This window comes from Corapipo altera, unplaced genomic scaffold (assembly GCF_003945725.1).
Source record: "Corapipo altera isolate COAL_440 unplaced genomic scaffold, ASM394572v1 308, whole genome shotgun sequence".
In the NCBI taxonomy this organism is placed as follows: domain Eukaryota; kingdom Metazoa; phylum Chordata; class Aves; order Passeriformes; family Pipridae; genus Corapipo; species Corapipo altera.
Genome location: NW_020884925.1, coordinates 2,829,062 through 2,848,799, shown reverse-complemented (window position 1 = coordinate 2,848,799; position 19,738 = coordinate 2,829,062). Strand labels below are relative to the sequence as shown.

Sequence of the window (19,738 nt, the reverse complement as noted above, 5' to 3'; positions counted from 1 at the left end):
TAGTTGACTAAGCACTTCTTATAACCAAGCTTTTCTCTCTACACTGAATGACACTCCTTTTTCTTACCTGACATGTTTACATTGACAGGAATAACAGCATTATAATCAATATCCTCTGCAATACATTTGCAGACTGCAGAACAAATAGAATTGCAAAGTTTTTCCACGAACAGTGGAAACATACTACAAAATGCTGAAATGCTATATAGCTGAGTAGGGCCCACTTCTGCTTGGATGAGGAAAACCATACCATAAACTGGATTCTGAACCTCAGCAATCTATATAAAATACAACAGCTGGAGAAGAAATTTCCTAATTGACATCCTCTTCATACAATACCTATTCACAACACCAATACTCTTCACTAGCTCTACCCATTTAATATCCTGATTCCAGCAGCAGCATCCATGTATCTGTCCTTGCAGATGAAACCTTGGATATGTAAGTATTTATCAAAGCAGAACACAACTGCAAAATTATGTTCCTACCCCATCTCTGACTATGACACTTCTTGGCTGTCTGTATTACATACAAGCTACTATTTCACTACTCAGCAAATATTCGTAGGGACATTATTAAATTGTGAAGTGTGCCAAACAGAATCCTTCCCAACGAAATTCCTCAGTCTAAAGTCAGGACCAAGCGTAACACAAACACTTATTTCCCGTTCCTTTCTTGTTAAGTAAGTGTTGCCTTTTTATGAATTCTGCCTGGGGCAAGCCTGAGTAGGCAGGACAATCTTGCAGCAAAGCCTCTGAGCCAAGAAGAAAACCCCAGCCTGGCTGTGTTGCTGCAGGGCAGCTGGAACTGCAGTCCCTGTGCTCCTGGGCACACTCTGATCTGGGCTGGCTCTGCCATGCACACGGGCAGGCACAGCCAGGCTCTGAAAACCCAGCCAGGTGCTGGCAGGAGCAGGCAGGACCAGCACCCAGCGTAGCAGGGATTGTCTGGTGCCTCCTCTGAGCTCTGGAGGGTCCCACAAAGCAGCTCTGCAGTGAAATAATCCTCTGTCCAGCTCCAGGCAGCGGAAGGTCTGACTGTCCCCTATCAGTTTGTCCTGCACAGAGTGTGAGCCAGGGCTCAGTTAACCCTGGTTCCATTATTTATAAACTAACCATGGCATTTAAGTGGAAAACCTTTCCAGCCATTGGACTTTCACTCGAAAAACTGAGCCAGAATGACCTTCCTGAATCTGAAGAGTTTAAAGAGTTTTTTTCCTCTGTTATTTTTTCATTTTCATTCCCTTCCATATTTCTGGATTCTGGCCAGAACTGAAGCAGGAGTGCCAGAATACCATAAGACTGGTTATTCTTATTATTTTTGTATTCTTTCCAACCTTGAATCCCCAAGTTCTGAAAGAAAAGGCATTCTTATAAGTTTTCTAACCCAATTCTGCAGACCAAGGTAACTTGAAAAACATCTGACTCTAGCTATTTACCTCAATTCCATATTCAGAACACTCAAACACTTGTTGTTACTTGCCCCCTTATATCAGCATTAATATATAAAGAAATACTTGTAGTAGCTTATATCATATAATAATGGCTGTCATTCATTTACCGTTTTAATAAAAAATACATATATCAAACTGAGTATTTTCCATCAAGGTAAGGTACATAAGGAATATATTCTAACAAATCAATTGGTAACTATTCTGAAAGTTACTACACCTTTTGGTTCTACACCTCTACCTGTTACAAAATAAACACCCCCTTATAACTGCAGAAAATCATTTAAATATGTTTTCAATATTTATTACCAATGCCAGGAATAATGGTTTCTTACTTGTGTATATAACCACTTATGGGATATATTTGCCAAATTTTTAAGGTTTTTAAAGGCTCAGTTCTAAATCACATTACCACAGGAATATTTGTTCATAATTTTACTACATGTTTCAACAAAACTCCTCAGTATTTTATTTTTTCCTCACAGCCTAGGACAATATTTAGTATGGAAAACAGATGCTGAAGCAGACTGTGAGTTATATCAGAAGCATATTTCGATTTTAAACAATGACAGCTTGAAACACAAATGATCATTAATTCTTAATCATAAAGAAATCAAATACTGTTATAAGACCACAAGTGATGATCCGCTCCAAAATATGAAGATTTAGATTAAGAAAAGGTATTTACCTGTTACCATTAATAAGAGTTATTATAGTTGATACATATATGAAGAAACAGGTTATAATGTAACGAATATTCACATACTATTTCCTTCACATCTTGAATTTAATTAATTTTTTTTCATTATCCTGCTTTTCAGCACGCCCAAACTAAATACTATTTTTAGTATTTAGTACTGACTGCACTTTCAGTCACCTTGCTTGTCCTTAAATTCAATGACACAACGGTCTGCCACTAAGATAAACAGCAAATAATACTCTTAATAGTAGGTTCAGATATTTCTTCAAATTTTTAATACCATTCCCTTTCCCACCTGTCGCTCCAAAATGGGGCAACAGAAAGCAAAGTAAAGGTGTTTCCTCTGTGAGAATGAGAATTCTGCATCCTGGCCATGGAAAGCAGCCCTGCAGACGAGGGAGGAAAGCTGGGAGGCACTGACATTATCGTGTGGCTGCAAGGGCAACCGAGAGAAACAGGGAGATGAGAGTGCACTTGGCCCTGCCAGCAGTAGTTTTTCTTACTGGCTGTGAATATCCAAGACATCCAAGCCAAAAAGAGGAAGGGTGCAGCTGCTGGCACTGATCTATCACAATTAAAGGCACAGCCAATAAACAATTAATCACGTACGTTTTTGCCAAGAAAAACAACACTTTATAATAAATTAAAGGTAAGAAGCTACTGCTACACAAAGTACAACAAAGTAGAATTGATGTATGGAGCACTGAGAGACCTTCTGCAAGCTGCACCGTGGATTAGACTTTCTAATTACTTGATTGTTCATGACAGCTTCTTCCAGGACAGGAGCATTCACAGCAGAATGACATGGCCTGAGTTCCTGGGCTGAAAGGACCACAGGTATCCAACAGATATGAAAAATCCATAAACAAAAAATGGACCACAGATGCTTGGCCCAATTCCACTCCTCTAGCAACACACAACTCTTCTCTAAAAAATAATCCTTCCTTCCTCAGGAAAAAAACATTGAGTAAAGCCAACTCAACCAGAACCTGAGGCTTTACTGGGATGGGGGAGTTCTTGTTTGCAAGTGATTTACAGGTTGCTTCCACTGAGCCACAGAGAAGAAAAATGGGCTACTGTTGGAGAGCTATAATCAGATGCCAAGAAAAAAAAATGACTTTACAATGAAGTCTATATTCTGTAAGTCTGGGGATAAAAGACACAGGAATATTGTTCTACATATGACCAAACTATAGTTTGCACCATCATACTGCCCAGAACTGGCTTCAGTGCTCTGCACCACCAGAGCTGAGTTGGGATCATCTCCCTGTACTGCACTGGTCTGCCAGAGCAGGCAAATGTCACCAGAGAGGAAGTGCAAACACACCCCAGGGCTGCAAACATTGGGCACACAGACTTCACAGCTGGGGCTGCCCCTTCCCTGGAAGTGTCCTAGGCCAGGTTGGACAGGGCTTGGAGCAACCTGGTGTAGTGGAAGGTGTCCCTGTCCATGGCAGGGGGTGGGAACAAGATGAGCTTAAAGGTCCCTTCCACCCCAAACCATTCAGTGACTCTGTGAATACAAGTAAACATGTAACACACACGTGAATGTTCCAGAACAAAAAAGAGAACTATTAATTGTGTGTAATAATTTTTAAAAGACCACATACCTGTGGGTATAAATACCTCAAACTCCTCTATTAGATTACACTAAAAAATTAATAATCTTTATTATTATGATTTTCCACTTTGCTTAATCATATATTTTAGACAAGTTACCAAAGCAGTTCATAGAACACTATTATTCATTTAAATAGAAGAACTTGAAAACACTGATTCAGAAAGGAAAACAAATGCATTCTTTTCAATACTGTTAAGACTGAAGCAATAAAACAATAGTTTTATTGTTTAATTGTTAATGAAAACATAGTAAACTAAAAACAAAAATTTAGCAAACTCCAGGCATTATCATGTCCCAGATAAGAAAGCTCCTTGTAAATACTGAAGAAAAAGAGCAAGGGTAAGGCATGAAACTATTCCCACATCTCTGTCCATCAGTAATTTCCTCTGCAACAAATAACAGAAGCGGAACATAACTTGGAGAGAACAGCTCCATTTCTTTAGAACTACAACTCCTCACCCTAAAAAGCTTTTAGAAATTCCAACTGCCAGGAACATCAGCTCTGCCCATGTGCTGTGCTGGCTGTAACCCTCACCTGGCTGGCACAGCACGTGGCCCAGCACAGCCCTGCCCAGGCTGGCTCCCAGCACCTCCTGCAGCAGCACCATCCTGCCCGGGGAGCTGCCAGCACAGCACAGGGTGTAAATAATACCCTGTGCCCTGGGCAGGGCTGTGCCAGGACAGGCTCACGCTGCAGCCCCGGCCAACTGGGCAGCAAACACTCCTGAGGGAGCTTCAGGCACTGGCCAGCTGGTTTTTTCAAAGGACCGTGGGTGGGCTCAACCAACCAGGTCTTTATATAAATCCTCACATTTTAGCGCTGTCAGTCTTCAGACAACAACCACCTCTCTGCTCCATCATGGGATTATGTTTTCATTTGATCTAAATACACCTCTTAGAAGTTCTTTGTTTCATTTATATAACGACAACAGAGTCAGTTTTCTTCCCTGATAAAAAAAAAAAAGCACATTTTTCACATATGCAAACAAAGGTTCATTAATATTCCTCCATCCTGCTTTGGAATACATAAAATTTTAGCATGCACCTTATATAAATTAAGCAACTCCTGCCAAGTTATCTATTTCATCTGGTTTTTAGAAGTACTTTTCACTTATTGGAAACATTCATAGACCACATGGCATGACATGATTTATATTCTAAAAGTACCTTTAAACCATGGCATATAAATAAATGCCAGGAGATACAGACAAGGGTTGGGACAATGGTTCAAAGGGAGCAAGCTGTAAGGATTCCTCATCTTAGGGGTATTTCTCAAAGCAAACTAGGACAGACAAGAAAGGCAAAAACAAAAGGGAAAGTAGAGGGGCATAAAAATGAATCAATAGGAGCTACAAGTGGGAGCAAACATCTACAAGGTCCTTGTAGAGACCCCTCAGCCTAATGAAATCACCAGGTGTTGTCCTGTGGCTTTCACAGGCACCTTCTCAGTGAGGTCTTTGTGTCACACAGGCTTTAATTCAGCAAAGTAATTAGCCAGGACTACAAACATACTAATTGATTCCAGTGAAGTCAATGAAAGCAAATTGCTTACACTGTTTACATCTTTTGCTGAGCTGAAAGCAATATGGATATTGAGAGAGGGGACGGGAAATCAATAGCACAGAAAATGGTAATGCAAAAAGGAGGGAAAGCTGAGAGTTTGATGGAAGAAGCCAGGCATTTAAGCAGGGAGAGATAATGGAGACAGAACGTTGTTACTGCACCGAAGATCGCGGTGAAACCACGTGGGACAGAGAAAGCTTCAGAAAGGTAGGGAAGGAAAGGTGGCTTTTAGCCTGCTGGAAGAGTTTTTACCAACTGTGTGAATTCATCTATCTATAAAAGGCCAGACAAAAGCAAAGTTACAAAGGAAGTAAAAAATGTGAATAGAACTTTAATTTGCTTGCACATGTTTCAAAATGTTTCAAAACCCGCAGGTGTTCTCTGTAAGAGAAATCTCCATCTGCTTCAGCTGGAGACTAATAAACCCCTAAATGAGGGGATTTTCACCCAAAAGGCTGAGGTGAAACGAAGCTGTCACACAACCTGAGAAAGAACTTCACGCTTTTTCATTTTTAGTATCTTCCTTCAAAGCAAAACTCTCTTGTTTGTGTGTTCCACCAAGCACATCACAGCCACAAGTGAATTCACCTCACTGATGGAATTAAACACAATACATGTTTAATTCCAAAACAATGGGATGCTGCTCCAACATGAACTCTGCTTTTATCTCTGAAAATGTAAAAGTACAGAACTTATAAATGCTACAGCAAAGGGAAAAGCCCTGGAATGTATCAGTTTCTTTTTCCATCTGGCAAGATCAAATCCCAGCATCCACCCGGCCTGGAAAATTCAGCGTCAATGACCATTTAGTACAGTTTTTAACTTTCTGTTTACAGTCAAATCAACCAAAAACAATCCTTACCATGTGAAGAGAAATGATATAATCATTTATTTAAATCAGTTTCTGAAGTCTTAAGGAGATACCTAAATCTTACCTTCTGAGACACCGATACAGACGAAAATATTTCAAGTCCTGTGATTTCTCAAGTAATAACAAAGAAATTCTATGATCAGATTACAATTTCAGAAAAGCTTTCTTTCTAGGCAGCTCCCTATTATACTGAGCAGGCTGAACACAAAATGAGTCAGAGATCAAGAGTAAGTTATCTGGGGTGTCAAGTGCATAAGGTTAAAGGTGAAATTTTATTAGGTCAAAGGTGATATAAATAAAATCTTTTCTGTCAAAGAAGAAGGGTCACAGGCAAGACATATATAATCTAAAGACATCACAGATGACAAGTAATAACTTTAAGTAGTACAAGTATGTTCTCACTAGAGTTACCTTCACTGACTAAAAAATTGAAAACAGTGATAAATAAGTTAACTATGGGTATTATAAAGCTTCCCTGGGATATGGTTTTACTTCTATGTAATACTCTTGATTTTTTTTTCTCAATTATTTCAAAACTTGAGAAGTTACTGAAGGTTTTAGTTCTGGAGGTGGTATTAACTGTGCATACTGAATAAAGAGGTACACAAAGCAGACTGCTTCAATAAATAAAAGTACTTTCCTACGTTACAGTGACCATATTCCTAACATGCATATCTTACTACTGCTCTTTGGAAAAAATAATAAGTAATGAAAAGCAGAGAGGGCCTCAAGCCAAGGAAATTTCAGATTACAATAATATAATTCAGAATGTTATACTCAGACTAATTGAAATATAGCTACGCATAATATATAAAATATTTAACAGTGGAAGCATCCATATGTTGCCAGCATGCTAAATACTATGCACCCCCTGAAGAATATTAAAATCCACTATCATAATCCTCAAACTGTTCATTCAGTTACAACTGTTCTCTCCTTTCTCTCCTGCATTATTATTCAAGAGAAACATACATTTAACCTTAAACTTGGCCTTAAGTTCACATCAAAATTTTTTGCTGAGAAACCCTGGATTTAAGCACATGATGTTGGACACCACAAAAATCAGGATCTCTGTGCCCTCTAGTGGAACTTCTGTTTCCATCAGCTGGGTGCAAAAGCAGCTGTTGGTACCTGAAGAAAATATGCTGGAAAGTACATGTTCCCTATGCCAGAATAGAGTCTATCACACCTTTTCCTGCTCTGGGATTTCCTGGGATACCAGAGATCATCAGAGCATGTCTTGTCACCATCTAACATGGGTTCAGGTTGTCCTGTTCACTCTCCTGTTCACCAAATCCAAAATCACACAACTGCCCACTAACCACTGTCCAAGAGGAAAAAAAGAAGCTGAAAAAACAGTTTCTGTACTTTCATTACAATTGGGAAGGGGTGGCAAAGTGCAGCTCAGCAAACATTTAACCCTCCAGACTCCTGTGTCTCTCCAATTATCTTTTCCTGTTCTTTCAGTGATAACCAAGACCCACCCCTGTGGGTTTCAGGACCTCAGAGACCTAACTCTCCAAAGCTTTTTAAAAAAGTAAAGATGTTACAACTGGATGTAAGAAGCTGTAAACACAGATATTTCAGTACATAAAACAGTAACAAAAACTGTGAAAGAAAGTGAAAAAAATTACCACAACTGAACGGTGTCATCGGAAACAGATCTCCAAACATGACTAAGTTAAACCTGAATCAGCACTGAGAACTGGTTTGCTCAGTGTGTCCTCCTGACCCCTGACAGGTATACTACACAGGCATTCACAACTCTTTTTGGATGTGGCAGAACTCAAATTCCCATAGAAAAGGCCTTGACTTAACCCTGTAGTTCAATTCAGGCAGCAGCAAAGAAAAATTAAACCAGACAACAATTCAGGTGTGTTTTCTACAGTACAGTCTCTTGATTTAGTAAGAAACAGCCTCAATTCCTAAAAATCACCTGAAGTGCCAACTGTTCTAAAGAAGCTACTGAAAAACTAACTATTGCTCTTCTTAGCAATGCTAATACTTAAAAAACATTTCCAACCTTACATTTTAAAGTAATTTAGCACTAGAGTTTTGAGCACTATGGACCTTGATGCACAGGACATCACATCTGACCACGTAAGGAAGGACTAAAGTATTTTCAGCAACAAGAAGGAACAAAGGAAAAATGTGAGATGCCAACACCTGCAATATATCAGATTTTTATGATAAAGAGATTATAGCAAGATGAAAAATGCCTTTGATTAATAGAGATTTGTCACATTTTATAGAGAATCTGTTTCAAATGGCAACTGCCTGAAGCATTTGAATGCACTGTTTCTTTCATTTATTTTCATTAGCAGTCTGCTATGATTCCCATGCTAAATGTTCAATTCCTTTATAAGAATTCTCAGGCTACTCAGCTGAAAGGCATTTAAAATTAGAGATAATATAAAAAATATGACAAAACTTACCACTTCTTCATCTGAAAGCTCTCGTCCTTGTATACTGCTGTTTTCTCTCACAGCCTGTTGGTGTTTTTTCCCTTTAATGTGGCTAAATAGATACACTTCTGATGAAATCTGTAATGACAGTGACTTAGTAGTTATTTTTCCTTTGCAAATTCCATCATCCATAAATAACAGTATTTAAAATATAATAAAAAATATGCCAATTTGTCAGGAGTATGTTCAGAAAATTCAAGCACAGTACTTTATTCTCAACCTAATTTACATAAACATCTTTTATGCAGGACTTAGGAGTAAATTACAGAATGATTTGCTAGCCAGCAGTGTAATAACAGATTAAAAAATCTTGGCTTCTCATCTCATTCTTACTTCAATCTAACTTCATATATTGGATTTTCATTCTGAGATGCATGATCAGTGAGTACTGCAAGACTCCAGTCTGCTGAGCCTGAGTTTCTGTTCCAGCACTGCCTGAGGTGATCCCAAGCAATCTTGCTCAATTTAGCAATTACAGGAAATAATGCTTAGTAGCATATTATAGGACTGCAATAATGCACAGTCCTTGCAAATCAGTGAAACCAGTTATCAACAAGAAGAGATCTCCCATCTTGCTGCTCAGTGAGTGTATGGCTTCTCTTCTGCATTTTTCCTGGGATACAGGGAAGGGCAGACACAAACAGAGATACCCTGGGAGGCTGGAAATCTGCCAGGCTTCCAACAGTGATCAAAAAATAAGATAACAAAGGAAAAGAGGAGACAAAGCAGACACTAATTTTCCCTTCCAACCCCTTTAAGCATCCAACCAAACTCAATTCAAGAATTTCCTGAGTTTGATGTGGTTTCCCCATATCCTTCAGTGAACTTCAATCCAATGAAACCTGTCCAATCAAACCCTGAACTCACAGCAAATTCAAATATCCACAGGATCTTAGAACAAGATGTTCACAGCTCAGCTACCTGCTAGGTAAAGAACCACATTCCTTACTTGGCTTTAAACTACCTTCTGTCTGATGCTCCAGGATCCTTGCTTTTCTTGGCAGAGACAGGTAATAACTGGGCACTGCCCACACTCTCCACTCCACCCCCAACTCTACAGTTCTTTCAAATCCTCCCTACCCCATCTTTACAGATTTACACAGACAGAAGAATGCAGAGTAAGGTGCAGAGCAGAGGGGACACAGTAGATGTGCAACGCTCTCCTCTGTGAGTGAAGCACAACTTGTACCTTCATGGTTTGGCTTGGCCCAGCAATTCCAACAGTATTCCCTGGATCCAACTTACCATCACATTGCATAATGAGCACTGTTTCTTTCGTTCATATGGGGTGAGTTTTGGTGCATAATCAGTATTAGCATGTCTTCCACTACTTAATTCAGCTGCTTTCTCTTTTCTTTGTTCAATTTGTTCCATGTGCCTTCTAATACTTTCATCGTGCTGAATGGAAAATAATCAAAGCAACAAAGAAAAATCACGTTGAATTACGGTGGAATCAAACTGTGCAAAGAAAAATGGATGTATTTTTCAGCTAATGTATCCTTTCATACCTTCAGCTGAATCTTCTTCTGTAGTTCTTCCATGGCTTCTTGCTGAGCTGCAGTAAGAGCTGCCAACCTCTCTTCTCGATCTCTAACCAAAAGACAAGAAAAATAAATAGGGAGAACTTGCAATAATGTAAAGCAAGAATAATACTGACAGATTTCTGTTAGAAATGGACAACAAGAACACCCAGAAATGAAGCTGAAGATGGTTCAGGAGAAAAGAAAAACCACAAAAAGCAACTTAGTTAACAGAGAATACAAATATTTTCATTTGAATGATTTAATAAAGACAGACACAGAACCTCTGCAGCAGAGCCTGGACCATCCTTCAGTCCAAACCAGAGCAATGACAGTGAGGAATGTGAGACCATGTCACCCTTTGCATCCTTCAGCCAACAGCTGCAGTCAGTGAACCAAAGGGGAGGAGTGGAACAGCAAATTGAAAAGAAACTTCCCAGTACTGAGGGTAGTGTGTTCTACAGAAACATTTTGTCAGAGGAAGTTTGAATACAGGAACTTACAGATGAAACTCCGACCAACATCCAACTGTGTACAGCTGTGAGTGATAAACTGATGCTCTGGAATCCTGCAATTCTAAATGTTCAAGAGACCAAAGGACAGCAAAAGAGGAGACATTCATCTGTCACCTTCTCCATGGCACTGCAGTCAGGACCTACTTTGCTCACTGAACCTGTGTGCCCTACATCCCTATTCCCAAAACTGAATCATGCCTCACACTTCAGTTGTCCTCTTCATTTTGAGCAACTCTTCTTCCCCTCCCCAGCACAGATCTCATGCATGTGGGTGTCAAAAGAGCCCGTGAATCCCCAAGCATCACCTGTTGAAGAGATTTGGGGTTCTTTCCTGTCTGAGAAAAGGTAACAGTTTCAAGAACAACTTCCTAGTGATCAGTAAGTCAAGGGAGCTCTGAAATCCTGCAAAGGAAGACAGTCAGCTCCTCATGCTGTTTGTCCAAGAAGAAATGGGATGGGAGAGAAACACTTCTCCCAGAAGCCTGGCAGCTCTGAAGGGCCAAAAGCTTTGAGTAAAACTGAGATATGAAGTCATTCAAAGCCATCAGCCATCTTTTTAAAAGGCATTCTAAAATTAAAGTAGCTTGAGGGACAAAACTAGAAAGGCTAACATAAGGAATATTACCCAAACTGCAATGGGTTTTGTTATGAGTGGATTTTTGTTTCTTAAACAGAAATCTGATAAAAAACCCAAAATTATTTACATAAAAGTAGAAGGTTCAGATAAAGTAACATTTGAAAACAAAAAGCCACAGAAAATATAAAAGCAGATAGGAAAGAAGATGGGGGAGGAAGTAAGTCACATGATAAACACTAAACAACTGTTCTTTCAGAAAGAATAAGTGAACTCTTGAATTGCCAAGGGTGTGGGGGGTGAGGAAGAGATGATGGACGAGAAGCATTAGGTAGTTTATGTGCTGTCTCCCCTGAGGTATATAAAGGAAAACTGAACTACAGTCTTTGTATTTTGAAGTGCTCCTGACTCACATCAGGAGCTGAAACAAAACACAACTAACACGTGACCCAAATCCAAAGCTTATTTTAGCTATTTCTTTCAGTTTGTGGTTTTACGTATTTGTTTAATGCTACAAACTCCAACAAATTATTATCATTGCATACTTTGGGTTAATAGTATTTGAAACAAAATTCTCAAGTTTCCATTTATAAAGCACCAACATTACTCCTGCAGAAGCCCTTCTGAAAGCGTTCTTTTTACGTGGTTCGGGTACAGTATACGATTTCTATTGACAAGAACAAAATTTTCCATATTATGGATTTCAACTCTCTGGAATATAAAAATACTTTGAAATTACAACTAAAACCTTACTGGAAACAAGTTAATGTACCATAAGGGCAGAGGGGCTTTTAAAGTCAGTTTTAAGTACACTATTCCTTTCATACGGGTGCTTTAATCACCACCAGATGCACATGGTAAAGCTTATACTGAAGAAACTTTAAGAAGATATTACAAAAATTATTCATTCCAGCAAGTATTAAATCTTCAGGATACAAGCTAAATCCTAGCAGCAGGAAAGAAACCCCAACAAAACACCAAATGATACCCCAAGGTTCCACCACAACACACAGAAATCCAGGATGGAGGGAACAGCACAGCCAACTTCCTGTCAGGCTCATCCCTCCCTGAACTTGGAAACCAGGAGACCAAATCCTCCTCTAATTCTGCTCTGTTAGAGAAACCCCAGAACTGTTATTAAGGACATGTAATGACTCTGAAGCCATTCTGACATAACAGATTGTAGGACACCACAAATACATTCTTTCCTACTCTTTCCCAAAATTATCAGAAAAAAAAAAAAAGACAAAAAAGGCAAAATCTCTCCTGTGCAATCAGCATCTGGCAAAGAAAAACAAGTGCAAGCACGGTACTGCAATATCAAGTACAAAGTGTTTGAAAACTGAGTGTTATAGCAGCAAACAGAGAGGAAATTTGCTGACACACAATACTAACAGAAGGGAAATGGAAATTGCAGTTTCTCACATATCATAAGGAAATAACTGGGGTGCAACAAAGGGAAGTGGCACATTAACACTGACTAAACAAAAGGAGAGAAGAATTACGTGGTTGGAGCTGCTAGACAAGTTCTAACTGCAGAAGAGCTTAGAGGACAAAGATGTCAATGGGACAAATATCTCACATTTGCTCACTGTGAGGTTTTCCTCAAATTCCAGAAAGATGCAGAAGCCTTACAGATGCAGTGTCTACCCTCCCAAAATAGCACGACCAAACTCTCACCCTCTCAGTCCTAACCTTCCTCAAGTGTCTGTGAACGACAGCAAGACACTGAAGGATTCATTCCAACTCACTGTATCCCATTGTGACCTGGCTCAATACACTGAGGAAAGGTCCACGAAGTCCTGGGAAAGGCTGTAAATCCTACCCGGAATTCATTACACATCTAATGGAAAGCTAAATCTCTTTATGATGTCACTCATGACTTTGGAAGATGAAAGGTGATCAATACATTTCTGAATATTTTACTTGGAGAAAAAATACTCCCTTTGTGACAACTCTGAAGAAAACAAGTCATGACAACAGAAATGGATAAAGAACCATTCGTAACACCTGTCACTGAAAAAACTGTAACTTCTATCCAGGTTTTATGGAATGTCTGTAGGAGAACTGTAGGAAAACAGGGAGTAATAAGAGGTGAATACAAACAGAATTTTGCAAATTAAACAAGCAGAATGTAGTTTCCCCTTTCAGACTTGAAAGTAAACCTCTCTCACACTCAGTGTTCACTCTCTGCACTTCATTTTTGGCATAAAAGAAAGAGACAGGAGAGCCCACGTGGAATCCTCTTTAGGAACTTTTGATTATGGATAAAACCATAAGCCAAGTAGTTCATAGGCAGTAGAATTAATGAAGCCTGATTTCCCAGTTTTCTGCTTCACAAATGTGATCTCTGGTGTCTACAAAATAGTGAAATGCAATTGATGCCAGTAAGTCTAAAAGTTACTGGAGAGTGGAGGAAATGGGGAACACGGGAACATTAATCTTGTTTCCTTTGAAAACTAAGGTAAAATATAAAAAAGGCAAATTACTAAAAGGTCTTGTCAGCAATAAAACTTAGATGAATGCAATAACATATAGTCTTTCATCTTAACATTGTGCATGTACCTAAGGAATACAAAAATCTATTGCAGAACTTATGATGACTCACCTGATTTCTTCTTTCAAACCACTCATCAAGAACAGTGATCAGCAGTGATCAATGCTACCTTTTAAATTCCTGACGAGCCAGGAGGGTCCTGGGGAAGGGGGACCTGTTCTGGGGAAGGTGCAGTTTGCTGGAGAGGAGAATGGTGAGGGGCAGGGACCCAAAGAAATGATTGCCAAGTTACCTGGCCCTCTCCCGGGCTGCATCTTCCCGGGCTTTTTCCTTCTCCTGCCTCTGCTGCTCAATCCGCGCTTCCTGTTCCTTCCTCTTCATCAGCAGCTCCTCCACCCGCGCCTGCCGCTCCGCTTCCAGCGCCCGCTTGCGCTCCTGCCGGAGAAGAGACAATCCCAACCCTTCTTTCAGCCAGGCAGAAAGGGACCTGGGGGTACTTATTGACAGGAAGCTCAACATGAGCCAACAGTGTGCCCAGGTGGCCAAGAAGGCCAATGGGATCTTGTCCTGTATCAAAAATAGCGTGGCCAGCAGGAGCAGGGAAGTGATCCTTCCCCTGTACTCTGCGTTGGTGAGGCCACACCTTGAGTATTGTGTTCAGCTCTGGGCCCCTCAGTTCAGGAGGGATATTGAGGGGCTGGAGCGGGTCCAGAGAAGAGCAACGAGGCTGGTGAAGGGACTGGAGCATAAGTCCTGTGGGGAGAGGCTGAGGGAGCTGGGGTTGTTTAGCCTGGAGAAGAGGAGGCTCAGAGGTGACCTCATCACTGTCTATAACCACCTGAAGGGAAGTTCTGGCCAGGTGGGGGTTGGTCTCTTCTCTCAGGCACTCAGCAAAAGGACAAGGGGGCACGGGCTTCAGCTCTGCCAGGGGAAATTTAAGTTGGATATCAGGAGAAAATTCTTTACAGAGAGAGTAATCAGGCATTGGAATGGGCTGCCCAGAGAGGTGGGGGATTCACCATCCCTGGAGATTTTTAAACGCAGACTGGACGTGGCACTGAGTGCCATGATCTAGTAAATGGACTGGATTTGGACCAAGGGTTGGACTCGATGATCTCAGAGGTCTTTTCCAACCCAATCGATTCTATGATTCTATGATTCTATTTTTAGGGAAAAATCAAAAGGGAATTAACAGAAACTGTATTTAACATCTGCTGATTGCATTTTGTCTTTCACGACGGAGTAAGAAGGGCGTTGTTATGGAATAAAATGCAAATATGAGCCTGTTCAGAAGCTCAAGTGCACACTGAAAGCAAGGCTGGATGAACTAACCTACACATTAATTAACCATATATTTTGCTCATTCTGAAGAAGACTATGCAATATAAAAGCTTATTAGTCTAGTTCACCAATAAGATTATTTGAAAATATTTTAAACATCCTACAGGATACAGGTAATGAAGAAATAACAAAATATAGGGCTCAAAATATACTGCTCAACTGTTAAGCAACTTGTGCATGGAAAAAGCACAGCAGGAAGCATCAGCCTGATCCTTGGCCTGGCAGAGAGGATACAAAGAGAACAGTGTGGCCATAAGTGGGATTTAGGACCGAAATCCTGTCTGCAGTGTCTGTTCAACTGCCAGCCTAAGAACAGACCTATGCCTACACAACCCAGGAAAGGGCTAAAAAGAGGGTAGAGAGAAGACAGAGTTAAAAAAATCCAAAACCACAGAAAGGAATTCAATTATAACTTTGATCTGGAAAAAGGGAACATAAGTAACTACAAAAAATGGGATCACTGGGATTAGGTTTTTAATAAACAATCTAGAAGGGTACTTTTCACTGATAATTCAGTTGACCCTTCGAAATCCATTAACTTCCAAATAATCTCTCAAAAAGAGTTTTATCCAGCCCTTTCAGAGTACCTTCTGTCTCAAAAAATGGCCTCAGAAGCACTGAAGTCAGTAATATGTCCCATTTTTCAATAAGGAGATAGGATCAGCTTCTAAGCCTAAGAACTAAGCTCTGGCAGAAACTGGATCCAGAAGTGACCTACAGTTGTGGTGATCTGACATATGTATAGAGAGGGAGGAGGAGTTCATATCAGAAGAAAGTTTGGTTTAGATTCTAACATAGAGAACAGTGCCAAAAAAGTGGATGCAGGAGGCTGGGAAAACCTAGTACTGAAATGCTGCATTAAAACAAAAAAACCCCAGACAAAAAGCAACCAGAACTCCAGGAACACAAACACATTTGCACTGTGGTTTCCCCTGATCCTGTAAAAAGTACTGTAACTATGACAGCAGACATATGTTAAGGACTATTTTACTGTTTCCTCTCTCAAAGTTTTAACTATCACCAAAACATAAGGATTTTGTTTATGAAGAAGTAACAAACATTTTCCAAAAAACCCTTAAGACAGGCAGGAGTCACCTACCCAGCAGTTATGGCTACGGGGGTTTTACGATTTACCTTCCTCCCTTTAACCACGGAAACATTTCAAAGGAGAAACATATTAGAATCCACTTTTCCAAAGCTGAACAAAGGAGGGAAGACAGAAAGCAACGAGGACTCTGCAGAGGCAAAAGGAAACACAAGCCCATGTTTCCCTGTCCCCCTGCAGCCACAGAGATGTTGTACCTGAACTGCTTCATCACGGGCTTGTTTTTCCTCCTGCCTTCGCTGCCGCTCCTCCTGCAGTTCATTTAAACGCTGTTCATACTCCTTGAGTTTGTTCAGCACGTCGTGACGTTTGTTCTGAGCTTCCAAGGTGTTTATAAATGCAATTTCATTTACCTGCAAATAATCAGAAAGCACAAGAAAAGGCCTGAGAAGCTGAAACAGGTTTCATTCTTAGGGAATCCCACCCATTCGATAATTAAACTGGTGGGATGTTTCTCCAGAATGGGTTGAAAACTACCAAGTTGAGAATAAGTCCCTAGGGTTTTTAATGTGGGTTTTTTTTGTTGTTTTGTTTTATTGTTTTGTTTGTTTTAAACGAGACAACCCATGGAATATAAAAAGAGAAACTGAATTGTATCAGAAAAAACAAGAAACTTTGGGTAAAGTAAAGAAAAATCTTCCCAATCCTCTCAGAAACGAGATTTCACCAGTCTCATTCTCATCAGTCTCATTTCTCATTTGTAACATGTGAAATGTTAAGACCCAGATGGATAAACCAGTAAAATAAGTATGTGCTAGTGGAATCCAACAGGTCTTTTGACCTGACTTTAAATAAATGCGTACTTACTGATTAAAAAAGTGGAACTATACATAGTAAGAAAAAACCAAACGAGCTCACAGTCTTCATATTTCTTATCCATATAGCCTATTTCAAAAACATATATTACCTTTTTCAACCACAGCACAGTGCAATACACAAAAAAAAAAAAAAAGAAAAGGCTGGCTTAAAAGAACTTTAATGTGTGCACTAAAAAACTGAGTAAAGAGAACATACATGGACAGACAACAACAGATCACATAAAGGGCAGTAAGATAATATCTGTAACTTTGTTTACTGACTAGAATCCATTTACAGAATGGATTTTACAGGTCAGTAAACAAGCAAGCACTGGGAATTTAGATAACCAACTGGGTACAGCAACAGTTACCATGGGCTGCAGTTATCCTACTCATCAGCTATTTCTCTAAAGCCTTCTGGCCCAACTAACCTTTATTTCCACAACTCAAGAGCCTCACGAGGCAGCAGATCCTACACATTTAAACACACACAATATATGAAACATCTGCTTATCTGGGGAATTATGGCAAGTGTGATTTAGTTAACATAATTACAGAAGTCACACTGTGTAATGAAATAATAATGAAGGTATGTTAGAGTGAATTAGGTCATCTAGAAATCATTTTAATCCAAGAGACAGGAACAGCAACTAAGTAAAAAAGCTAAATCAGTTTTAATCAAAGTTTTGTTGTGCTTGTCTTGAATAATACAGACGAACAGCTGCATCAATCACAGCCAGGATACATGCTCATCATATAAGGAAACATTTTGGTTTTAAGGAGATGGGATAAACAGTCTTTAAATTAAAATATTTCATTTGTATTGTACTGGCTTTGGTTGGGATAGAGTTAGTTCTCTTCACAGTAGTTACTATGGGACTGTGTTTTGGATCTGTGCTGGAAACAGTGCTGGTAACACAGGGATGTTTTAGTTACTGCTGAGCAGGGCTTGCACAGTGTCAAGGCCAAGTGACCAAAGGGATATTTGAGAGCACAGGACATCATGTGCAGCAACAAAAGCAGGGGGGAGGTTGGTGGGGGTTGCTGCTCAGGGACTGCCAGTCATTTGCTTTTGCATCACTTGTCTTTCTTGGGTATATTTATCTCTCTTTGTTATTTTCCTTTTCCTTAGAATTGATTTCCCCCTTCAGTTATTAAACTGTTTCTGTGTCAACCCATTTTCACCTTTACACTTGTGACTCTCTCCCCCATCCCACAGGTGTGTGGTTGTGTGGTGGTTAGTTACTGGCTGGGGTTAAACCATGAAAATGTTTATCAAAGTCACATGAACGAGGCAAACCAAAAAGCACCCATCCAGTGCTCATCTTATGGACCTATGTATTAAGTCAGAAAAGCACTAAACAAAATACTTATTTTAGAATAACTGCAGGTCTCTATCTATTTCCTTAACTGCTTAACAAATCACTGGTACAAAACACAGAAACAGAACTGTTAAAGGACACAGAAAGCTTGATCTAGAATAGATGTTTAACAAAGGAGAAGAGCAATGAACTCCCCCCCTTCTCTTTCTACACGTGAAAAGCAGAGAGTTGATAATCACATCTCCTACTCCTGCCAGGACTAGGTATCACTACTCTCTGTGAGGAACAATAACAGCAAGACAACTATCAGCTCTTCTACTTCAACCCCTCTTTTCTTCCAGTCCAACCCACCCCGATGTCTAATAACAGCTAATTCATTTAAATTCATACTAGAGAAAAATGGTCTGTTTAGACACCAGCATCTCCCTGCTTCACAGTTCACAGGTGTTCATGTCTAACTTGCACCCTCCCTCAGAACCTACTCGTGAGCACTCTTGAGGTGCAACATATATAAAAGCATAACTCTTAAACTGTTCCTCTCTAAAACAAAGTAACTTACCTTAGCTTCTTCCTCTTGTGCTTTTTTCACAATTGCTTGTAGCTGCACTTCACGTTTGAATTCTGCATGGAGTAACTTCTCCTCCATCATCCTGCGCCTTTGATCTAATAATTCTTCTTTCCATTTCCTCACATCTTTCTCCTATGTAGAATGAGTACATTTGTTACTAATACAGTAACTGAAAACAGGGCATGAATTTTCCTCAGGGTTTTCTAATACTTGAAGCTTTCTTCATGGAAACAAATACTTTCATGCCCTACACAAAGCCTGTATTAAGTTTAACCCAAAGTACACTGCTTTGGGTAAACACCCAAACTGCTTCAGTTTAGTAAGTTTTAGCATTTCTACTAGACACACGAAAGACATTTCTACTTTTTATGTCATCCTTGAGTCTGAGGCAGTATAGTATGTCATCAACACTCTCACAGAAGTTCATAATTTGAAATAATGTTTTCTTTAATAGCTGTGAAAACTATGTAAACTCAGACTCAGATGCAACCTACATTTCAACCAGTTTTAATCTCTAACATGTCTAGACTCTGTGGAAAAAACCCTCTTTTCTGAAAGGCAGCAGAGCAGCTCTTTATATTACAGAAAGCTTACCCTCTCCATTAATTTTTGAAGCTTCAGTGTCTTTTCTTCACGTAACTTCTCTCTCAACTGTTGAGCTTTCATTTGTTTCTCTTCATGTTTCTTTTTGGATTCTGCTATTGTTCTTTTAATAAAAACCAAAGCAGAGCAAAAGCAAGTGAGACAACATTAACTGACAGCGTAGCTAGCATTTCTAAATAATTTCAGAAAGAGAAAAAAAATAGGCCACTGGAGGGCAATTATTTCC

The 19,738-nt window shown here is 39.7% G+C and overlaps 1 protein-coding gene across 2 annotated transcripts in view; it reads right to left on the bottom strand.

The window, feature by feature from the left end:
- SCAPER (S-phase cyclin A associated protein in the ER) overlaps window positions 1-19,738 on the bottom strand; it is a 142,769-nt gene that overhangs the window by 85,106 nt on the left and 37,925 nt on the right. For both annotated transcript variants that reach the window (XM_027657596.1, XM_027657597.1), the window contains exons 14-20: window positions 19,504-19,615; window positions 18,901-19,041; window positions 16,420-16,575; window positions 14,069-14,211; window positions 10,179-10,260; window positions 9,916-10,068; window positions 8,641-8,748 (exon numbers count right to left, since the gene is read on the bottom strand). In XM_027657596.1, coding sequence (XP_027513397.1) covers window positions 8,641-8,748; window positions 9,916-10,068; window positions 10,179-10,260; window positions 14,069-14,211; window positions 16,420-16,575; window positions 18,901-19,041; window positions 19,504-19,615 — 895 coding nt within the window. The remainder of the gene's footprint in view (window positions 1-8,640; window positions 8,749-9,915; window positions 10,069-10,178; window positions 10,261-14,068; window positions 14,212-16,419; window positions 16,576-18,900; window positions 19,042-19,503; window positions 19,616-19,738) is intronic.